Source organism: Stenella coeruleoalba (assembly GCF_951394435.1).
Source record: "Stenella coeruleoalba genome assembly, chromosome: 16".
NCBI classification, from domain to species: Eukaryota; Metazoa; Chordata; class Mammalia; order Artiodactyla; family Delphinidae; genus Stenella; species Stenella coeruleoalba.
The window spans coordinates 20,003,359-20,027,547 of NC_137162.1; the positions used below are offsets into that span (position 1 = coordinate 20,003,359).

The 24,189-nt window shown below is 45.0% G+C and overlaps 1 protein-coding gene across 4 annotated transcripts in view; it reads left to right on the forward strand.

The window, feature by feature from the left end:
* Nucleotides 1–24,189, forward strand: part of XPNPEP1 (X-prolyl aminopeptidase 1) — a 54,320-nt gene that overhangs the window by 7,488 nt on the left and 22,643 nt on the right. For 2 of the 4 annotated variants that reach the window (XM_079899489.1, XM_079899492.1), the window contains exons 2-7: nucleotides 252–340; nucleotides 5,232–5,356; nucleotides 17,167–17,230; nucleotides 18,435–18,539; nucleotides 21,966–22,058; nucleotides 22,312–22,455. In XM_079899489.1, the coding sequence (XP_079755615.1) occupies nucleotides 252–340; nucleotides 5,232–5,356; nucleotides 17,167–17,230; nucleotides 18,435–18,539; nucleotides 21,966–22,058; nucleotides 22,312–22,455 (620 nt within the window). Of the gene's footprint in view, nucleotides 1–251; nucleotides 341–5,231; nucleotides 5,357–16,733; nucleotides 16,834–17,166; nucleotides 17,231–18,434; nucleotides 18,540–21,965; nucleotides 22,059–22,311; nucleotides 22,456–24,189 lie in introns of those variants that run through there. The other 2 variants (XM_079899490.1, XM_079899491.1) reach the window with 2 other exon arrangements.

A 24,189-nucleotide genomic window follows, 5' to 3' on the forward strand; every position in this document is an offset into this window, starting at 1 on the left:
TAAACAGGAGATTAGACATAGCTGAAGAGAAATCATGAATTAGAGATTGAGACTGAGAAGGTTTACCTGCCAATGGTCTTGTTGTATCTGCAAGTTTTATCTGAAACTTATTTCATCACTGATACTGGGGTGAGAGTTCTTCTGACTCACGAAGGAAAACGGCTAAGTCAAGTTGATGTTCCTCTCTGACTAAGCCTTGCCACGTTTACTAAGGTCAAAGTCTGCAATATCCTGTTCTTTCTCTTCCTTAGGGCAAACTACCAGGATTTTCAGCTGAAAAATCTAAGAATAATTGAACCTAACGAGGCGACACACTCAGGAGACCCAGGTGTAGAAACAGGTAATAATTTTATCTGTTACTGAGATGGAACATCTCAAAAGGATTTTGGGTTCCCTCACCCCAACACCAAGTTGGGAGAGAAGAGAGGGTAAGGGATTAATAATTGATCATGCGTGGGGATGAAGGGATATATATCTGGAAATTAAAAACCATTTTGTCTTTTGGTTTCCCGGGTTGTTGGTTATTGTTTTTATGTGTGTGTGTGCGTATAGCTATTTTTCAGTAGAAAGTTAGAGTTATGGTTTTTGCATTTCCTGTTCTTGGGATGGTGGTGATGGTGGTGGTAGTGGTAGAGACAGGTTGTTATTGAAAAAGTCCTATTCTGATTTTTCTAATTTCTAATGTAATCCTTTATTGACCACCTTAGAGATTAGCTTTCAGTTTTCATCATAAGACTATGAAATAAGAAAAGTTTATGGTGTATTATTGTGCTTTATAAATTGAATGGGCATTCAGGAAAATCTTTTTGGGAAAATTTTCTGGAACCGTATCCTCTTCCCAGGACTGGTTAGTTATATTATTGGGTTGCCAGAAACCTGAATTCTGAAAAGTGGTGTATTTCTATATTTCTGGCCCATGTAAACTGGTGCTTTTCTGTGGGCTACCCAGGAGAACTATAGTGTTTCCTTCTAGTTGACTGAAAAAATCAATCCCGTGAAGCACATTAGAAACCATAACGGATCTTTCTTTGGAAGGTCAATGCTGCAGCTACATCCAATTTTAGGTCCTTTTTCTTTAAAAATGTAGATGTACCCAACACATTTGGGGCCGTGTTAGGAGGGAGGAGAGGAAGGAATGGGAAAAAGAGGAAGCAGGAAAGGGAAAAGTGATAGAATAATTGAATTTAGAGTTTGAAGAGAACTTACCTTTCTTTTTATTACATATGAAGAAATAGAGGTTCAGGGAGCTTCAGTTGTCTGAGGTTGTAAATCCCAGCTGGAAACTGGAAAGCTTCAGTTGTGTGAGGTTGTAAATCCCAGCTGGAAACTGGAGCCCACTTGTTTCGATTCCTTTGGTCTTAGAATGCTTTAAGAGAGCCTCTGTTATGTCCCCTAGATAATATGATCTAATAGAGCGTGGGCTTGGTGATTGGCTAGAGCTGGGGTCCTGGTTCTGATGACCCAGCTGATTTGGGCAAGGATTTAACTCCTGTTTATTTATCTGTAAAATGGGAATAGTGAAATCTCCCTGGGGGGGATTATTGTGAGAATTAACCACTAATGTATGTAAAGCCCTTGGCCCTTGCTCAGCAGTGGGACAGAGAAACAAACCACCATCTCTAAAGCTATGGATGCTGGAAAAGCAGCTTGGCATCTGTACAAATGTTAAGATGCTGAAATTGGAGTAAACTAGTCCCTTCTCTTCTTATAACAAGGCATGGAGGAATCCCAGCTGGTGCTTCAGATTCAGATTCAAATAATATTTCTTGAGCTTCTACAATGTATCAGATGCTGTGCATGGAGCTTTCACACATGCTGTCATGTTAAATTCTCCTAGCCACCCAGTGAGGTAAATAGGGTGTGCTCTTCATGTACTTCCAAGCAGTGAAAAGTCTTTTGTTTGTGATAAAGGCTGAAGGTTTAGGAGCTTATGTCTAAAAGCAGACCCACATATGCAAGAGACTTTCAAATGAGTCATTCTTTTTAAAGCATGATTTAAAAATGCCTGGCAATGTATGGGCTAATTTTACATCATGGCCTAGGTTTGTTGTTCTTGGCTCCCCGCTTCCCTGCACACCCTGATTAGCTCTTGGCTGCTTCTAACATTTCTGAAAAGTAATGGGATATGGAATGAGCAGATGCTATTATACAGCATCTTCTAGGATCCTAGCTTTCTTTCACTGAAGATTCATTACTGTTATGCTGAGTCTGAAAAGATCATAGACACAAAGTTGTGATATTCATTCAGCCATCTTTGAGTGAGTGTATGCATATGTTAGGTGCTTGGCTAGATACGTGGATTCAGAGATGAAGATGACATGGTCTCTGCCTTAAGGAGAAGCAATATATACACCTAATGCACCATTTATCACGTTGCTTTCACAGTTAGTTAATTGTGTATCTACCTCTAGTAATTGCAAACACAACATTTACTATATGCCAGGCCCTGTTTCTAAGTGCTTTGTATATAGTAGCCCATTTAATCCTCATAAAAATTACCCTATGAGGATCACCAGCCATAATTTTCACCTCCGCCATCTTGACTCATTTCAACTGCTGCCACCTCAGTGGCTGGGTCTTATAATTATACCTGCTCTGTCTCCTCCTCAGCTCTAGCTGCTCACCCATTCAGTCACTTTTAAGGCCTGTTGGCCTGTGGCCACCTCTCCCTCAGCCACCTTTGCCCATTGTATCCTCCTCCTTGATAGGTGCTTCCACTGCCACAGCCCATTCGTTGCCTCAGCCACTGCCCCTTATCACATCGTTTTTTTTTTAACATCTTTATTGGGGTATAATTGCTTTACGATGGTGTGTTAGTTTCTGCTTTATAACAAAGTGAATCAGTTATACATATACATATGTTCCCATATCTCTTCCTTCTTGCATCTCCCTCCCTCCCACCCTCCCTATCCCACCCCTCCAGGTGGTCAGAAAGCACTGAGCTGATATCCCTGTGCTATGCGGCTGCTTCCCACCCCTTATCACATCTTATCTGTTAGTTGTGGTATTGGGAGTTCTTTCATTGGGTCTGATATAGGTGACAAGTGGCTGCATCAGACTCAGGACACCGACCAAATATGAAGGGCATGAAGGATGAGGAAGGAAGGCGCAGGGGAGATGTTAATAGTGGTGAGGGGGGCAGGTGGCATTGTGGAGGGAAGTGTGAAGATGCCACTGTAGTGGAGTGAAACTGAGGATGCTGGTGATTCTGGGGAGGCCAGTCAAGAGGAGGAATGTAATGATGAGGCAAGAGATGGTGATGAAGTTCAGAATGTGGTGTTGAGGAGGACGGTTGTGGTGACCAGGAAGCAGAGGATGTCTTTGACCGGCTCCATTTTGCCTTTGATGGTTTTCAGTTTGTAATTGAGGATTTTGTGCTTGCCGTTAGTTCTGTTGACTTCACTGATGAAGTCAGTAACAAAATATCGATCCATACTACAGTCAGTGCTATAAACACCCAGTCAGTGCCATCAAAATCTGTTAAGTCAGGATGTGCCCAAATAGAAGCCCAATTCTATGAGGAAATTAATGATCTTGAAAGAAAATATACTGGCTGCTGTCATATAGTTGCTTTTTAAAATTCCAGATGCTCAGGCTGTACTCCAGACTAATTAAATAAGTTCCCCAGGTAGTTCTTATGTGCAGCCAAGGTTGGAATACTGCTCCAAAGGATGTCTACGTTTTTGCTTGACTTTTAAAAATGTTAAACTGCTCAGAAATATGGTTCGGAAACACAGATTTATTCTGAAGCTCCTGAAAGACGTCATAATAAAGTTTTCAGATGCTGGCAAGCTTATGAGGTCATAATAGGCTTCATTTTGAACCCAATGGAGGTATTGACATATAAATTTAGGTCAGATTAGATACTTCTGATCCCTCTTTTTCAAGTACATGAGAAATTATAGGCTCAGTAGGTCAGACAAAAGGAAAGGATGTCCCTCTGAAAAGTATTCAGAAGCATCTGTAATGCAGGGATCATGGACATGTTTGAGTCATGAATAGGACCATTTCCATTGTCTCTCTCTTTGAGTACTTCTGTCTTTTGGAGACTTCTGAGTGGGAGCCCTGAGGCCAGCAGCTGAAGCTGCCCTTGCAGATTATGAATAAAATGGGGCACTTTTTCAGTGAGTCCCAAGAGTAGTAGTATGGTACCTCGTAGGGGAATCTGTTGGAGATAACCATAAAGACTGAGGCTTTTATAGCCTAAGGTGCTGGTGATGATGGAGAAGCAGCAGATAAAAATGCTAAAGAAAAAAACCAAAAAAAGGATCTATACCTAGCAGAGTACAAGCCACAGTGAGCCAGGGTGTAAATTCTTGAGGATAACCTGTAGTACAATAGCCTCAACGTAAATTACTTACAGCATTGTACATGAGGATGTTTTTGGTTAAGTCAGGTATTTTTTATTTGTTTAAAAAATGGGTTGGCAAAATCCAAAAGTCTGACAACACCAAATGGTGGCTAGGATGTGGACCAGCAGGAACTTGCATTCATTAATGGTGGGAATGCAAAATGGTACAACCACTTTAGAAGACATTTTGGTAGTTTCTTACAAAACCAAATATACTCTTACCATGTGATCCAGCAATCATGTGTCTTGGTATTTATCCAAAGGAATTGAAAACTTATGTCTACAGAAAAACCTGCAACATGGATGTTTTATTTTTATTCATAATCACCAAAACTTGGGAGCAACCAAGGTGTCCTTCAGTTTGTGAGTGAATAAACAAACTGTGGTACATCCAGACAATGGAATATTATTCAGCAATGAAAAGAGATGAACTATCAATCCATGAAGAGACATGGAGGAATCTTAAATGCATATTGCTAAGTGAAAGAAGCCTATCTGAAAAGGCTATATACTGTAAGATTACAACAATATGACTTTCTGGAAAAGGCAAAACTATGGAGACAGTAAAAAGATTAGTCATTCCAATGGATTGAGGGGAGGGGAAAGAAGGATGAATAGACTGAGCAGAGAGGATTTTTAGGGCAATGAAAACTATTAAACTATTAAATCATAATGATGGATACGTGTCATTATACATTTGTCAAAACCCATAGAGTATACAGCACCAACAGTGAACCCTAATGTAAACTGTGGACTTCGGGGGATCGTGATGTGTCAATATAGATCATCAGTTATAACAGATGTACCACTCTGGTACTTAACTAGTCATTGAGTGGCGTGGAGCAGTCTGGTTTTGGTACAAACTCTCCTGTTGTTGCAGACAGCAGAATGGCTCCAAAGGTAACTTCGGAGCTGCTTCGGCAGCTGAGACAAGCCATGAGGAACCTGGAGTATGTGACAGAACCAATCCAGGCCTACATCATCCCGTCGGGAGATGCCCACCAGGTACTGAGTGGAGATGGGCTGGTGATGGAACTCGTCAGCCCCTCGTTTCTTTTTATTCCTTTCCCTCAGCCCCAATGTGTTTGTAGGATTCAAGTTGTCAACTCACATCTAAGCATGTTCTCCAGGGCTAGGCACAGGGACCTGTGTCCAGTAGAGTCTCACTGAATGCTTATTGATGTGGCCCTGGCTTCCTTATTTCCAGTGTATATAGCTAGCTTTCAATAAATTGTGGAAGAATTAGGAGATAAACGAAGGGGCAGAAGTCTGGACCTCTCTGTTGCTGATGCACTTTACCCCATCTCCTTTGCCACACCATGTCCCCAGCAGAATTGTCTGTCCTGCCTCCCTTCTCCCCATCCAGACTGTCCTGTCCCACTGGCACAGCCAGAAGGGCAGCCAGAAATTCATCTTGGATCTCCACTCTAGCAGGTTTTAGGGATGATTCTGTGTATTACCCCCGTCATCCCCCCAGCCACTGCCTTTGGTGGAAGCATTTCAATAAGTGCCCTCTATATCTGAGAACACGAGTGATTTAATTATGGGAGAGTCGGGTTTAGAGAGGTGGAGACTGCATGTGATGGGGCTGAAAAGCAGAGGACGAAAGGATTCTAGGATTTACTTTTTTAGCTCATTGAGTCAGCAGGTGTTTGTATGCCTACACCATGGTCATGGTACTGCAGGGTTACAAAGACGAATTTAAGTTTGAATTCCTTCCCTCCCGTGTTTACGGTTTAGTAGAGACCTGAGATGGTATACAAAGTGCTATTCTTCCATAGAGTCATCTACACATATACTTTTTATAGCCTTTGTTTATGTGCACTGCCTTAGGTATGGTACATGACACAAAGATGAGAATGGTCCTGGTCTCAAGAAGCAGACAGTTTAGTGATGGAGTTAAGATACGCATACACGTGTCTATATTGCAAGGTGGAATGTGGATGTTCCATCAAGAAAATCTGGGCAGAGGGCTGTGGATGTTTGAGGGTAAGAGGGGAGGATGATGGAAGGCTTCATGGGCACGGGAGGCATGTGAACGTGGCCTTGAAGGACGCATAGAGTTGGGTAAATAGAGAAGGGGGAAGGGATTCTAGATAGAAGGATTAGTAGGAGCAAAGGCAGAGAAGCAGGGAAGCTTAGGGTGCTTTTCAGAAACAAGGTGGTAAGTTCCTCTGGCAAAAGCCTAAGGAAGTAAAAAGCAATAGTCAGAAATACTGGTGTTCTAGAATTCTTTAGTTGCAGGCAATAGAAACCACCTTGAAGTACTCTGAGCAATAAAAATGCTGCTTTATAAGGACTTAGGGGCAGGGCCACTGCACTGGCACAACTCCAGGTTGTGAATGGTACTCTCTGGAGTTGTGCCTCAGGTAGGATGTCCCGTGGAACCTGAGGGCAGGGTGCAGCTGGCCCCCTAGGAGGACTGGAATGGGAGGGGTTTCAGCTCTTGCTGCAGATAAGTTTCTTTCTGTCTCAGGCAACAAGGTAGATAGTGAATAGATGGCCACCCCACAATTTCTGCATATATATCTCTTTATCTGTTACTTTCAAGATACCAGATTGAACCAGAACCTTAATTCCAAATCCGGAGTCCTGGGTGAGAATTTGATCAGTGTAGTAGCTTGGTGTTTACCCTTGGTCACTGTGAGTGTGTAAGTACGTGTGTGTGCGTGTGTGTGTGTGTGTGTGTGTGTGCGCTCACATGTGAGATCACGTGTGGCACTGACATGACTGATGAGGGTCTGCCATGATGGAGGGGGTGGCAGATAAGGGTATTACTGTTAGCTGAAGCTAAGTTCCCCAAAGAGGTCCACCCTAGCTGACCTCCTTTCTGCCCCTTCTCCAACGGTGGCAAACCATATGGTCGTGACAATATCAGGCCAGTGTTAACCTGGGGACAGCATCAAGATTGGACCCCTGCTTGGAGGCACAGGAGACTTCCTGGCCTCAGAAGCAAATGAAGGGCTGAAATGAATAACCAAAGGGATTGGATGATTTGAGGCGACAGCATGACATTCAGGATATTTTGATGTTTAGAACAGAGTTTCCCAAACCGTATTCTACAGCATTCCTGTTGTGTTTTGTAAGGTGTTCTGCAAAAAATGTAGTCAGGGGTCAAGAACATAGTGAAATGAGCGGAACAGTTCCTTTTTTTTTTTATTGTGGTAAAAAAACTTAACATTTAACCATTTTTCACACCACTGTACAATGCATCAGTGTTAACTGTGTGCACATAATTGTACAGCAGATCTCTAGAACTTTTTCGTCTTACAAACCTGAAACTACAGCCACTGAACACCTCTCCCTGTCCCCGCCGACTTCCATCCTACTTTCTAAGAATTTGACCACCTTAGGTGCCTCATCTAAGTGGAATCATGCAGTATTATCTTTTGGTAACTGGCTTAATTTCACTTAGTGTAATGTCCTCAAGGTTCATCCATGTTGTAGCTTATGACGGGATTTCCTCTTTTATAAGGCTAAATAATAATCCATTGTATGCACATACTACATTTTCTTTATTCATTTGTGTATGAACATTCAGGTTGCTTCCACCTCTTGGCTCTTGTGAATAATGCTGCACTGAACATGGATCTGTAAATGTCTCTTTGAGATCTTGTTCAATTCTTTTGGATATATACCTGAAGTGGGATTGCTGGATCCTATAGTAATTCTATTTTTAATTTTTTCAGGAACCTCCATACTGTTGCCCATGGTGGCCATGCCATTTTACATTTACCCCAACAGCGTGCAAGAATTCCAATTTCTTTACATCCTTGCCGGCACTTGTTATTTCTTTTTTTTGGTGGTGGTGTCCTAGTGGATATGAGGTAATATGTCGTGGTTTTGACTCATATTTCCCTGGTGATTAGTGATGTTGAGCATCCTTTCATGTGCTTGTTGGCCATTTGTGTATCTTCTTTGGAGAAGTGTCTATTCAAGTCCTTTGCCCATTTGAACAGTTTCTTAACTGTAGGATTCCTCAGGGCCTTTAATATATGAGTGTGTACTGTACAACTCTAAGGAACAGATGAAGTATTCAGCACTTTTCAGATTTAAATGTCCATGGAATTTCCATAGTCATCTCAGGAGTGGGGTAGGGACTCTGTTCCATGGAATTTCTTAGTCTGTTGACCTTCAGTAGCACTTTTTGTACCACAGTGGGTTTGAACTTGCTCCTTGAAGACGTGAGAGGAAGCGGAGGTGTAAAGAGGAGAGGCCCCTGAAGATGAGGGTTTGGCAAGTAGAAGTGGTTGAAGGGGTGAAGGGGGAGGTGGGAGAACAATGTGTAAGTGTAGGAGAAGCAGCAGATCAGGCCAGAAGGGGGCTGTTGGCACGTGAGAAAGCCGAGGTGGCCCTGTACTGTAGACGGGGGGAGGTAAGGAGAGACTGGTGGGGTTTAGGGTGGGGCTTTGGTAACAGAATTCTTCCATTCACCTCTGTTCTCTAGATGAACAAGATTCACCAGCTTCATAGGAACCAAAGTTTCATCTTGACTAAGGGCTGGATGAGTAGGTAGGGTAGCCAACATAGCTTGGGCCTGAGGAGGTGTAAGTAGCAGAGGAACTGGGCATCCCACCATTTAAGAAGGGCAGACCTTGTCCTTGTCCTCAAGGAGCTCCTTTTTTCTTCTCCTGCCTGGGTGCCTCTGATGGGCTCTTCCTTGCCTCCTGTCAGGCCCAGGCTTCAGCCTTTGGACTTGGGCCTCCTGTCACATGGATTCTCTGCTGGATTCAGCAGTGGTGTTTTTCATTCTCTGCCTTTCAGCTGATTGGATGCAGCCCATGTGTATCTGTGAGGGCGATCTTTATTGGGTCTACCAATTCAAATGTTAATCTTTTCCAGAAACAACCTCGCAGACACACCGAGAAATAATGTTTTACCAGCTGGCTATCTGGGAATCCCTTAGCAAGTCAAGTTGACACATAACCTTAACCCTCATAGCACTAGCACACTGTTTTCCGAAACTGGGTCTCTCCTTTGAAAGGGTCTCACAGGCTGTTGTGGAGCAGCAGCCAAACTCCTACTAGTTCTGCTTTATTTATGAACCTTCACCTCTAGGTGAGGCCTCATCGTATGGAAAGATTTGACCTGTGAGTATTACTTGCAGTAACCTTTGAAGGTTTCCAGTTAAGGGTGTGCTGGAAGCTTTGTAGTGTTGGTATTTAGGTTTCAGTTTTCTTTTGCCTGGAGTTAGGATAAAATCTGTGTTTACTGGTAGGGGACGTTCTTGTAGCCAAGCCAAGTTTATCTTGATGTTCTTGGTCCTGGGTGCTGTTCCTGAGCCAACTTTTTTTGGTATCATAATGCTGGTTTTTGGTCTAATACCCTGATTGATGTTTTAAAATTCTGTCTTTGACATTAGGTGTGACCTAATAGACCTAAAGCAATTTCCTATTCAGCTTTGGGAATGGCAGCGACTCTGGCCAAACCCCAGTGATGTTCCAGGCTTTCCCTCAGTGTTTCACCTCCTGCTAATGGATCTGGAATATCAGAATTGGATGGCTCCTCCCTAAATGAGGAAGTTGAAGCTCTAATCCTGGAAAAATGTGTTTTCCAGCAACATCCTGAAAACACAAAAAATTAAGCTTGCTTGATATGAGCTGGCGGCACTTTTATTGCAGAAGTGTCTATTTGTTTAGGCTTCACAAACATATTTTTGTACTCTTGCTGTCCTCTTCTCTCTCACTTCCCTCCCCACTACCCCCCCCCCCCCCATTTTTCTTTTATAATCTTTGGTTATCATTTCTATTGCTGTAGCTTAGCCATCTGCCTTACAAGGCAGGGGAAGTTGTGTTTTGCTTGTCTGGTACATATTTCCTGACTACCATATCAGGGCTAAGTATTGGGACAAATGTAAAAGGCAAGCAGTTAGCATACAGGTAAGCGTATGGGCTCTAGAAACTGTCTGGGTTCAGGTGGCAGATTTGCCACTTAACTAGCTGCTTGACCTCAAGTAAGTTACCTCAAACTCCTAAGTGTCAGGTAAACTCTGCGTCTCAGTTTCCCCACCAGCAAAAATGGGACAGTGACATATCTATCTCTTAGGGCTGTTGTTAGGATCAAATGAGTTAATAGATATAAATGCTTAAAGCATGTCTGTCACCTAATAAGTCTCATTATATTAGCTGCTATTTCTGTTGTTGTTATTATTACTATTATAGAAATGAATGAGGGAAAATATTCCCTTAAAGAGGTTAAAGAGTAGATAGCCCCAGTCACAAATCTAACACAAAATGTGACTAGTAAATGTCATAGGAAAGAACTTAATCAGCACTGTCCAGTAGAAGTATATGAGGCACATATGTAGTTTTAACTATTCTAATAGCCATAGTAAAAAAAAAGTAAAAAGAAACAGTGAAATTATTTTTAATAATACATTTTATTTACCCCGGTATGTCCAAAATATTATCATTTCATCACATCATCAGTATAAAAAATCATTAGTGAGATAGTTTACATTTCTTTTTTTATACTGAGTCTTCAATTCCGGTATGTATTTCATTACAAAACATCTCAACTTGAATGTGGAATGTTTGTTGGAAATATTTGATCTGTATTTAGATTTCATAAAATTTACAGTTGAAAAAGTGGCCTTACATACCAAAGTTGTTCTAAACATACTTAAAAAGTTTTGTAATATCTGAGCCTTGAGCATCAGTTTTAAAATTTATATTTAAATTAGTTGAAATAAAATCAGACATTTAGTTTCTCAGTCACATTAGCCACATTTCAAGTGCTTGGTAGCTACATGTGTCTGGTGGCTACTCTAATGCTAAGCACAGATTTAAAGTGTGGACTGAACTCATAGGTGAGAGGGAATATTTTAAGCTGGCAGGGTCAAGGAAGGCTTCATGATGGAAATACATTTAAATTGGAATGTGAACAGATAGAATTTGGGTGCTTGTAGGTAGAGAGGTGCAAGAAATACCATGGGCAAATCCATGGAAGTAGGAGAACATGAATAATGATAACCCTAAAGAAGAAAGAATAATAGGGTCTGGTCAAGGCCACTCAGGAGCCACCAGAGTCAGGAGTTTAGGTTTCTGTTACACAGTAGGGACCCACTGAAGGTCTTTGAATAAGAGAGTGACACGATCAATCAACGGGAGCAGTGTTCAGTGTGGATTGGAGAAGGGAGACACTGGGAACTGAGAAGCCTGTTCCGAGGCCAGTGCAGGATCCCAGCGTCGGGGTACAGAGGGCCTGGACTTGGGTGCTGGTCTTAGGAGCAGAGAAGAAGGGAAGGATTTGGAGGAGAAGCGGTAGATAGATTGAGCGAGGACTTTGCAGGCAGATGACCGAGGGAACTGGGAAGTTTGGAAGCTGAGAGGGTTTGTGTTGCCATCCAAAGAAAGAAATGAGAAGCCCCACGTTCCTTGTTTCAGGTCCTGTGGAGAGGAGGGCCCTCGTTGGGATGACTGTTAAGTGGGACTCTGGGTCCTTGCCAGGACTGTGAGGACAGGAAGTGCTGGCTTTGTGTGTGACCTGCCGCAGGAGCCTCCTCAGTAATAGAGAGGCTGCTGTGCTCTGGGGCTCTTGTTCCTGTTTCGTTTCAGGCTAGATTCAGTGTTGATGGAATTTCTCCTAAGGTTGGGGAGGGGGAGGGTGTTAGAGAAATGAAGAGGAGTCTTGAATCTGTCCTTTGTGTACTTTCCAAAGCACAAATACACACACCCACACACTGTTGCATGTTGGAGACAACACGCACCCTGAATATGTAATTGTGCAAGGACTTGGCACTCCAGGGGTCTGCTCCTCTCTGTCCTTTTCGACTCTAAGGTTTTTTTCTTTTAAACTCAGAACAATGGTTGTAGTATTAATGAGTTTGGGCCCGGGGGGACTTTTGCAGCGAAGAAGTGTCCATTCTCTCTTGTAATCTGGGTGTTTTCTTGTACCTTCTAAGGCAAATGTTGGGATTTGCGGGCACGACTGGCTCCAAACCAGGGGAATCATTGGCTGGGGCCAGAACTGCGCTGGCCCCACCTTTGAGAATTCCGAACTCTTCATCCTCCCCTTCTGTGAGGCCCCTCGTCTGCTTTTGGGCTCGGCTTAGTCCACAGATCCCATCCTTGTGGGGGTGGCTTTGCTACCTTGAGCTTTTGGCTGTGTTTATGGTTCCTCCTTCTGGAAGACATGACTCCGATTTTCCGAAACTCTTTTTGATTCTACTCCCATTCCTCCAGGAGCTGGCTTCCTGTTTGTATTTCTTAAATAGGCTTTCTCCTGGGGTGGAGGTAGTGATTTTTATCCCGGAGTGATTTTATTCACCGTATTAATTAGAGTAACACTAGCTGTGGTAACACATCTCAAAGTTTCAGTGACTCTGTATTGCAGAGCCTTATTTCTTGTTCATGTAGCAGTCCGGAGTGGGTGTTCCTGGTTGGTGGGTGACTTTCTTCCACTAGGAAGAAGAGTGATTCAGGGATCCAGGCACTTTCCATCATGTGATGCCACCATTCCAGCTGGAGGAAGGGAAGGAGTATGGAGAGGGTGCGTCCATCTTTAACTGCCCTGACTCAGATATCACTTCCCACCCTCTTTCCGTTGGTGAGAACTAGTCATGTGATCCTGCCTAGATGCAAGGGGGCCTGGGAAATGAAGTCCTGGATGGGAAACCAACCGCTCTTCAGTGACTTTACAGTAAGGAAAGGGCGTGAATCTTTGGGCAGCTATCCATTTTTCCCACGTACCTTGACTTGGTTTCATTTAAGAGACAAGAAAGCCAGTAAGTGGGGGAGCCAGGCTTGAACATAGGTTTGATTCCTGCATGTAGGAGACATCTGTTATGTGGTTGATGAAGGTAGAGGTGAATGGGGGGCAGTTGCTTGGCAGTGTGGCAAAGGCATGGGCTTTTGAAAGTCAGACCTGAGATCAGATCTCAGCTCTGCCACTTAGAGCAGTGGTGTCTTGGTTCGGGCGGGGTGGGGGGGGGTGGTAAGTAAGTAATTTACTTCTCTGAGCTGCTGATTCTTCTTCTTCTTTTTTTTCTTTAAATCTGTAAATGGGAAGGATGCTACCTTCCAGAGCTGCTGTTGGGGTTAGAATTAGGGGAAATGAAGATAGTTATTGGCAAGTAGTCAGGCTTAGCCAGTATTATTTGTTATCATCACCCAAGGTGGGGAGCATGGATGAATGCCATTGTGGATGGTTTGGTAAAATCCAGAGGTGTGGGAGATCTCTGAAAGCCGGCTGGGTCAGAAAGCGTTGTGGAAGAGGGCATGTTTGAGCTGGATTGTGAGACATGGCTGAGGCTTTTTTTTTTTTTTCTGTGGTTTACTGATATGCTTTATTTGGCTGTGTGTTATTTAAATTGTTTGAATTAGGTGCCAACGTTTAAAAATTGAGTGATCTCTCATGAACATACATATATTTAGCTTTTCCTGAAATACTGAAGGTTGGCAACACTTGGTTCATATTCCAGCATGACAGGAATCAGAGCTGAGTGGGAACTGCTCTCTCTAGAAGAGACAGCCTCTTGTCCTGCTTTACTCAATTCGTTTACCTGCCTGTACCCTAGGGCTTTTGAGTTTGAAACCCCAGTTGTAATCCCTTCTGGCCTTTCTCCTGTTGGATAAAGCATTAGTTTCCTGTTGCTGCTGTGACGAACTTAGTGGCTTACAACAACACAAATTTATTATCTTACAGTTCTGGAGGGCTGGAGTCTGCAGTGGTCAGCAGGGCTAAAGTGACTTCTGGAGGCTCTGGGGAGAATCCATTTCCTTGTCTTTTCCGGTTTCTAGAGGGCACCTGCATTTCTTGGCTTGTAGCCCTTTCTCTGTCTTCAAAGAGGTGGCTAAGGTCTTAACTACGGAGAAAGGTTCATCTCTCCTCCTGCTCTTCCTTTATTCTGCAAGTATTGGTTGCGGGCCTAGTGTGTGTCACCTGTGCCCTGTACAGGGACAGTGACAAACAAGACAGACAAACACCCTGATCTCATGGGACTTACATTCTGGGGGGCAGGACAATAACAGTGTAAAAGAGTCATTAAGAAGAGAAACATCTAGAAAAATGTACTGTACAGAGAGGTAGAAGAGGCTGAGTGGCTACTGTAGCTGGATAGTCTAGGCAAGCCTTTCTGGGGAGGTGACATCTGACCTGAAATATAATGATGGGAAGGAGCCTGCCATACCTTGACCAGAGGGAGACTTTTATAGGCACAGGAAAGCATGTGCAAAGGCCTTTAAGCAGGAATGAGATTGGCAAGCGCAAGGAGCAGAAAGCAGGCGGTGTGGCTGGAGCACTGTGAGTGGGAGGACTGTGGGCGGAGAGCAGGGCCGGACCAAGCTATGCCTTGGGGACTGGCCTGGGGTTTGGATTTTATCCTAAGTGTGATGGGAAGTCATTGGAGGATTTTAAGCGGGATGCTAACATGACACATACACATTTTGAAAAGCTCCCTCTGAGTGTGTGTGAAGAGTGGATTGTAGGGACAGTGGTCCAGGTAGAGATGAGGGAGGCTTGGACAGGGACATATTAGAGATGGAGATAAATGGACAGTTTTGGAGAAAAAAGCCAACGGCTGTGTTTCTTTGCGGCTTTTTCCTAGTATGCTAAGGCTTTGGCTTATTTTAGGCCTTTTGCTGTTCTCTAGGGAGAATGTTCCCGGGCTTTGCCAGCTTCATGGCTGGGGGAAGAGTGGGAGGCCCGGGCCCAGTGCTTGTCTGGGCTCTGCTTAGCCTGTTGGTGTGGAGGTGACAGCTTTGGTCAGTGATGTCTTTCTGGCGTGTTGACCACTTAGGTCATGTCTAGACATTCTTGCTCCACCCTCATCTCGATCCCAAACCAAACACATCCACCTGCTGTTAATTCCTTCTCCCTTTGGAGAAACTCTTCTCCTGCCTTTGCTGAGAGGCAGCTCCAGGTAACCCCTGGGGGGACGTGAGCCTCCGCCCGGGCTTCCCCAGGTAGGGGTGGGGCACTCCTCGAGAGCTGTGTCCCTGTGTGCCAGAGCCCAGCCAGGCCGAGCCCCTCACCTGCCTCCTCACTGTGCGTCGGGTGGGAGAGCACCCAGCCAGGCGGACCTCCTTGTTGGTCCAGAGTGCCCCCTCTGTATTTTCCTTGTTGTGTACTCTGAGTTTTAGCACAAGGTTTTTTTTGTTAACTGAGTTTTCCCAGCCTCTTAGCTGCTTTTTCACCCCTCAGGAGGAAGAGATTAATATCGTCTCTTCTGTTGCATATACGCAGCACTCCCAGGTTTCTGGTGAGTTGTTTTGAACATTCACTTACTGTTCCTCACAACAGAACTAGGAGAAGGGTAGGAACAGACTCTCCCATTTTGGCCTTTTTTTTTTCAGTCTTGCACTCACTAATTCCTGGGTCAGTAAACAAAGGAGGGCTCTGCAGTTCACAAATGATGCCGGAGGCCACTTCCTTTTATGTCCTTAGTGCTGTCTGGTCAATGTTCCCTTGTGTTTTCGGGATCAAACATTTGCTTGCCATTGCATTCAGCAATCTGAAATGACCCGTTGTAGAAATGAGGAACTGAGGCTGAAAGAGGTGAGGAGACTCGTTGCAGACCACATAGCTGGGCCTGCTAGAGGGCAGGTGCGACCCAGAGCTCTCAGAGCCCCTTCATCCTGCCATCATGATTCTTTCTGCTGACCCTTCCAGCACCTCTGTGGGTCATGGTCTTGTGACTGGTCTGAGGCTGCGATTGTGGCTGCCTTGGTGAAAGGGGCAGCTCTCATCCACGCGGCAGGACTAGAACCTGGGAGCCGTTTTCCCCTACATCATGTTGACTGTCCCACAATGCCTTGGGGTCCAGCCAGCAGCCCCCTTCTCTATCCTAAGCATTCTTAACCCTGCCAAGTCCTTTAGCTCAGGAAAAACCTGCTAACAGGAGAAGGAGCAGTGGCTCTGGTCTCGAGTAGACCAGATCCTGGCCCTGCTATTGACGTGTTGGTTACTTAAAGATTCTGTGTTTGAACCTCAGTTTTCTCATTTGCTATTGGTCTTATCCTGGAGAGTTATTTTGAGGATGGGATGCGATGTGTTTTATGGGGGCAGCGTGGCATAGGGCTTCAGAGTTGAGGCTCTGAAACCGCCCAGGTTCAAGTCCTGCCTCTGCTACTTATTAGCTATGTGACTTTGGACAAGTTACTTGATTCTCTGTGCCTCACTGGCTATTACCAGAAGTTACACAATGTGGCCTCGTACCCTTTCCCCAGGAATGGGAACCTCTTACCTTCTTAGCCCTAATCCCATTCCATTCAGAGGCAAGGGATTATCGGCTGGGAAGGACCTGGATTTGAACATGATGTTTTATTTTGCTGAAGCCTCCTGGGTTAGAGGAAGCATTTCCCTTTGTTCCCTAACAGGAAGGGACAGGGTCTGCGTGGGAGAGATTGGTGACACTGCCTTGGATGGAGGATACAAACAGGAAGTTCAGAAATAAGCTGATATCTAAAGAGACTTAAGTTAGAGAATTATTGGCACATAAAACAGAAATTCGGGCTTTTGAGAAAAATAACAGATGCCTAAATGTCAGTGGCAAGGAAGGGAGAAGGCTATTGGTTTGTTTTTTGAGTAAGATCTCAGTGAGGAAAGAGCAGTTTTGATCTGTTTCTCTTGACTTGCTTTGTTCTCCAGATGAAAAAATTGAGGTTAAAGGGAACAGCCCTTTAGCCCGTAATTAATTAGGGTCTTCTGTAGTGTGCACTAATTAAAAAAAAAATGTTCAGCTTGCCTTTTCAGCTAGATTGGCAGTTCCTTGAAGGCAGGTGCCCAGCTTTTGCCAGCTTTGCAGCCCTGCTGGGCTGAGCAGGAGTCGCATGTGACTGATCAAGGTCCAATTCCTTGTCCTTTTTGTTTTCCAGAGTGAGTACATTGCTCCCTGTGACTGTCGGCGGGCCTTTGTCTCTGGATTTGATGGCTCTGCAGGTGAGTTTCTAAATTCTCTTTGTTCTTTTGGTACTTTTGTTTGCCTCTCAAAAATAACTAGAACCGGTTTCAGCCTGTGATACAGAACCAAAAAAAAAAAAAAAAAAAGCAAACCAGACGTCCCCATTGAGCCTCTGCAGAGGGGATGTGGTCCCAGCATCCCCAGCTCCTAAGCTTACATTTTAGTGTCTCTTTTCTCTATGCCTTTGCTTTTCAAATCTTAAAAAATGTTACTTAAAAAATATTTTTGAACTTTTTATTAACTGTAACATACATACAGAAAAGTGTATCAATTAACCTGAATACCCCGTGTAACTAGCACTAAAAATAAAAAGTGGGACACTAATAGCATCCCTTAAAACCCCCTCCTTAGCCTATTGGTCCTGTGTAATTGTCTAAGCGCTTCACTTTTGGTTTCTCTGTTTTCAGTTTCAGCTTAAATAACAAAGATGAATGTTGAGCTACATTGTTGCCCTGCCCTAACTTTCCCAAAGCTGTTGTGCCCTTGAGATTTAGGATGGGTTCCCCCCTTCAGACTCCCATCCTTCAAAGCTGCTAGACTCGGTGCAAACCCCTCTCCTCGCAGTTAGCGCACTGCTTCCGTTGATGTAAAAGGCACTTTAGAATTGGTTTTGGCTGACACCTCTGCTGAAAGCCCTGAGTTCTGTTGGGCCTGTGGGAACTGAGGGCAGATAGAGGTGGGAGGCATAAACTCCTGGCTGGTGACCAACTGCTGCATCACAATGAACACTGACAGCATCCAGGTGGTCTCTCTTGGGAAAGGTGAAACACCTCCTTTAGGGTGTCTGGTGGAGCAGATGGCTGTGATCACTGAGCAGATTCACTGCTGTCTTGTTAATTACGAGACCCTTGTGGCCACAGGTCCACAGACCTCTTTCTACTGACCTTGACTCATGCTGTACAAGTGGGGTCCTTTCTGTGCAGGGACCAATACCCAGGCTGACTCAGGACTGTTTCTTTCGGAGCTTGGCCCACAGCTGTTTTTCAGTGGTATCATCTTCTCTTGCCTGGAGGTTCTCTTGGAGTTAAAGGCCCCGCTGCCCCACCAGAGGCCCCACCGGAGCGGTGGTGAGGCCACACGGGATCTGGTGCCCCTCACCGTGCTTGCCTGCCTGCTGCCGTTTTGTGCAGCTCCTAGGTGGTGGTCAGAAACTTTTCTCATCTCCTTGCTCCCCTGCTGTAGGCACAGCCATCGTCACAGAAGAACATGCGGCCATGTGGACTGATGGGCGCTACTTCCTCCAGGCTGCCAAGCAGATGGACAGCAACTGGACGCTCATGAAGATGGGTGCGTAGAGGCACAGCCATCTCAACTTCAGTTGGCCAGCTCTGGCAGGGGACCCTAGGGCTCCTCAGGGCTTCTGGATCTTACCCCTTTTATGGGGCCACGGGCCCCTTTTAGAATCCAAGGTGTCTTAGTCTGCTCAGGCTACCAAAACAAAATACCACAGACTGGGTGGCTTAAACAACAGAAATTTACTTTTTCATTTCTGGTGGCTGGAGGTCTGAAATCAGGGTGCTATTGTGGTCAGGTTCTGGTGAGAGCTCTCTTCCTGGCGTGCAGACAGCCTCCTTCTCACTGTATCCTTACATGGCTATCTCTCTCTGTTCCTCTGCTTAGAAGGCCACCAGTCCTCCTGGATTAGAATTCTACCTTATGACTTCATTTAACCTTAATTTCCTCCTAAACCTCCTGTCTCCAAATATAGTTACATTCAACGTATGAATTTTGAGGGGACACAGTCCAGTTCATGGCACAAGGAAAAGCAAGAAAATGACATGCTGATATACACATACCATTACGCGTTTAATTTTGGAAGATCCTGGTTCAGGATACTCATTTCAGTGAGGAGAAACTGAGGGCCAGAGAGGACAGTTGCTTTGCTGCAGCTCACATAGCTTGCTGTGCGTTTGATTCATGCACTGGGGCCTTTCCATTGCTCTTTGCTGCCTCACGATTCAAAGTGAGATAAAGGTAAGGGGCCATTGGCAACTGAAGCTAGGAAGCTCTCCCTCTGAGGATCCTGACTTGCTTCTGGCAGCTCAGCCATAGGGCAAGAGCATGGGTCTGGAACTTTCTTGGGCAAGTTGCTTCACCTTCCGTGCTTCAGCTTCCTCATATGTAAGGTGGAATAGTAATAGAAAGTACCACATAAAATGGTGAGGGTTAAAGAAATAGTATATGGGAAGCATAGAGCTCAGTGTTTATTGGATAATGATTGTGTGTGTGTGTGTGTGTGTGTACTCTTGGTTTTTCATTTAATTTTATGCTGTATTTTTCCTTGTCACTATAATAGTCTTTTGAAACATGATTTTAGTGGTTGTACAAAGGCCTCTGCCTTCTGAATTTTGAACTTGGACAATAGAAGGAGGGAAAAGGGGCTACCAGGGCTGAGTGAGGAAGAGAAGATGAGGCCAAATCCCTGGTATTTCTTGTTTGTAGTTGGAAGTAATGAGGAAATCAGGTTGTTACCAGACTCACGGTTCACGGAACAGAGGGCTGTTGACACTGAGTTGAGTTGAGTTGACTCCAAGATCCAAGCAGTTAGCCTCCTGAGGTAGTGTGTGTGTGTGTGTGTGTGTGTGTGTGTGTGTGTGTGTGTGTGTGTGTGTGTTTCACACACTCTCCACATATATAAGTGTTGTTTGTCTTAGGGAAGGAGGAATTAGGAACGTTTTTATCCTGGCAGTGGATTTATTTTAAATTTCCGTTTCTCAAAAGTCTTTTTAAAAATATAGAAACATCAAAGCTACAGGTGGTTGTTGCCCCAGTTGTTCTCCCTCTTCTCTCTCTCTCTCTCTCTCTCTCTCTCTCTGTCACACACACACACACACAGGCACTTGGGGTTGTAGGGCTGTTATAAATGGATAGGCCACTAGACCTTTAAACTTTTTGATTACATGCCTCTGTTGATGGTATATGCGCCCAGTCCATCTGTATTTAAAATACAAGCAAAGATTGATATCTTATTTTTTAAGAAAAATTACCAGTGGAAGTCCTAATACTTTCTGCTTGTACCCCAGTGGATCATTCAGTGTGCCTCTGGGGTGTGGTCATCTCTCTTTGGGGCCTAAACTCCAGCTGTTAGATAAGTCAGCGCTTTGGGGGTCAGAGTGTCAGAGGAGCGAATACTGTCTGCCTGTCCTCTAAAACAGCCCCAGCGGATGAGTCCTTCTCCCTTCCAAGCCCCTCTCTAGTTTCTGCCCTAAGCCCACCTCCTCACTGTCTCTCCTGTGTAGGGAGATTCTGGTGGGTGTAGTTGGGGAGTGGTTCATCCCTGGGGTTTTTGCCAAACATCTGTCTTCTAGGAGATGATGTGACTTCATCCTGTGAAAGTTACACTAGGGGCATTAAAGAAACTTTGTTAGTAAGTGGCTTGTTTAGCGGTTTGAAAAAAATAGGAAAGAATCAAATAACAAAATAACAACTCAGTGCCAGCTTCTAGGCAGTTTTTTAGAACAGATTCATGAGCTCATTTCTTTTTTTTTTTTAATATTTATTTATTTGTTTGCTTTTTTTGGCTGCATTGGGTCTTAGTTGCAGCACGCGGGGTCTTAGTTGCGCATGCGGGCTCTTTGTTGTGGCGTGCGGGCTTCTCTAGTTGTGCCGCTCAGGCTCCAAAGCATGTGGGCTCTGTAGTTTGTGGCACACAGTTTCTCTAGTTGAGGCATGTGGGCTTGGTGGTTGTGGCGCTTGGGCTTAGTTGGCTTGGTGGTTGAGGCACGTGGGATCTTAGTTCCCCGACCAGGGATCGAACCCACGTCCCCTGCGTTGGAAGGCGGATTCTTAACCACTGGAACACCAGGGAAGTCCCATGAGCTCATTTCTTTACAAACCTTTGAACTTCCCTTCTGTGGTTATGTGGTTATCAGTACTCGCTAGGGAGAATGGTAAAACAGTACTATTTCAGAATATGTGAACTCTTGCTCTTAATATTTTCTCAAAATGTTAGTTGTTTAGCAAAAATTTGATGAAAAAAGTATACATCTGAAACATACAAGATACTGGGTCGAATTAAAGAAAAACGGGGATATAAAAATAGCTTTAGTTCCTTTTTTGAAGCTTATTTGGTGTCCTGTGACTGTTTGCTCTTGGTAGTTGGGAAGCCCAGGGAGCCAGTTAAAGACACGATGTTGGGTTCCTCTGTGTCCCTCTTACAGTCTTTGGATACGTTTCTCTGCTGCCAGTCAGGCCTGGTTGTCTGGCGGGGGCCTTCACTCTGCAATGCTGCCCTACAGATATGGGGAGGGCACTGTGGTGTGTGTTCCCCTTACCTGGTGTGCGATGTAAGGGAGGCTTCCAGCTCTAGCCTTCACCATATCACCACCCACCCTCTCATCACCAGTAGTGGTAAAGTGACCGAAGGCTGATACAAGAGGATCTTCACGATGACACCATGTACCTGTATTGCAGCGATTCCTGGGATGCCTTTTTACCAGGGGTCTAATGAAAATCCTGTTTCCTTTTTTCTTCTGTCTCACCCATTCCTTATATACCATCTTACTTTATGTTTTCCTTTTATAGCATCTTACGCTTTTCATAGCCTTCCAGGATTAAGGGAAGTTCCGATTTTCCAAGTGCTGTCAATTCTCTTTGAAGAAGGTGCTTAATAAAGACCCTGCTATCATGATGTTGGTGAATTTCCTCCTTCTGGATAGGACAATGAGCTCGGGTCCCCTGGGAATTGTTTCTCATCAGTTCTTCCCTCTGTAGGTCTGAAGGACACACCAACTCAGGAAGACTGGCTGGTGAGCGTACTTCCTGAAGGATCCAGGGTTGGTGTGGACCCACTGATCATTCCTACAGGTGAGTAAGCATAGGCCCTTTCATCTTGGGTGAGGAAGTGAGTTCTAGAGGCCTCTCCATCCTCCCTGTTTGCTTGTGGGTTGTGGAACATTTTGGGGCTCAGCATGATTTGATGTCACAACAAAGGTCAAGGTGAGGAGAAGAGTTAGCACAGGGCCACGGGATAGCCTTTCAGAAGGTGCCAGGCTCTCAAAGCCCTGCTGCCTGGAAAGGGTGTTCAGTTCATAGCTAGACCACGTGTGTTTCTCCTCAGATTACTGGAAGAAGATGGCCAAGGTTCTGAGAAGTGCTGGCCACCACCTCATTCCTGTCAAGGAGAACCTTGTGGACAAGATCTGGACAGACCGGCCTGAGCGTCCGTGCAAGCCCCTCATCACACTGGGCCTGGATTACACAGGTCAGAACCACGGCTGTGCCCAGAAGGCCCCCGACCATCGGCCCCTTCACCTCAACGAAAGTCGTCTGAATCCAGGTCGAGCTTGAGCTGACTGGAGGATTTTGCCCCGCCCTGGCACGTGGGGCATTTGATGCAGCAGGAGTTCAGTTTGTTTCCACAGTTGCCACCTACTTGCCACCTACTTTGGCACAGTTTATTCTTGCAAAGCTCCTCTGGGCAGACCTGTGGGTGCTGCTGAGATGGCTTTTTTACCATTCAGTTGCTAACTGCCCCTCTAAAGTGTCTAATATTGGAAACAGACTACAGGTTTCTTTTCTTGTTTTGATTTAGTCACCTTGAGAGGTTTATTTCTTTATTTAAATTTTTTTCCTTCTCATATTTATTAATCCACAATCAGTGTCAACAGCTGATTGGGTTGTATACACACCCCAGCCTTAGCAGATTGTCTTTTGTTTTGTTTTGTTTTTTAAATTAATTTTTATTGGACTATAGTGAGCCTAGAGGTTTCTAGATTCCATTTCCTTTTCTTCTGTCAGCATTTGTATGTTTACCTTCCCAGGCGCCCTCCTTCTGTCTGTCCTCTGCTTTAGTAGCTTTGGGGTGTGGGTGGGTTTCTTTGGCTTGTGTGATAGTGGTGAGTGAGGAGCAAGTTCTGTGAACGTTTTGTGGGAGACGAAAGTGTGATTTATGGAAGAGTGAGGAGCGCAGGGGGAAAGGCCTGGGAGGTGGGGCTGCAGGGGAGGGAGACTTGCTGTAGAAACGGCAGAGGAGAGGTGGATGGGGGATGTCTGGAATGTAGGCACATTGCCCAGAGGGGTCCTGGGAAGAAAGCATTACAGCCCAGACTCTCAGTCAAGTTTTAAACAGCATTCCCGAGCTGGTCTTCAAAGCAGCGTTTAGTTGTGGGGACAGCCCCCAGCTTGCTTTCCTTGTGACACCCTCACCTGAGGGTATTACAGATTAGGGGGATGGGTCCAGTGAGTGGCCCAGGGTCAGCTCAGCATTTTCCATCAGCGTGTTTTGAGTTTTGTTCAACTGAAGCAGAGGCTCTGACCTATTGCTTATAGAAGGGGGGAGAGCAGGTGTGGCTGGTAAAACTTCTGTTCAGCAGACACATGAGTGCCTGCTGGGTACAGGACACTGCTAGGTGCTGGGCGAATAAGACAGATGCCTGCTGTGTTCACAGGTGGCTGCGCCCTGCGTTACATGTGCTGTTTCATGCTGGGTGGTGGTGGTGGTGGTAGTGATGGGGTGAGCTCCTCTAGGACCGCAGTTTCATCCTGGGGAGAGCAGGGAGGCCGTGGCTGTGTCTGACAGTGCAAGTGTGATTTGGAAGTGGTTGTCACACTGAGTCAGACTGTAGAGAATTCCTCGGTCTTAGCACTGAAGGGCAAGTCTCGTATCTCCAGGAATGTAAAGTGGTAGGTGATATTCCCCTGACCTCTAAGACTCGGTGAGTTCTCTCTGCTGGGTAGTGTGTAATCAAAGCTCCCTGTACAGAAGTGTAACTAATTGCTGGTTTTTTGGTGTTTTTTAAAAAAATTATTTATTTTATTTTTGGCTGTGTTGGGTCTTCGTTGCCTTGTGCAGGCTTTCTCTAGTTGCGGCAAGCGGGGGCTACTCTTCATTGTGGTGTGCAGGCTTCTCATTGCGGTGGCTTCTCTTGTTGCAGAGCACGGGGTCTAGGTGTGCAGGCTTCATTAGTTGTGGCACACGGGCTCAGTAGTTGTGGCT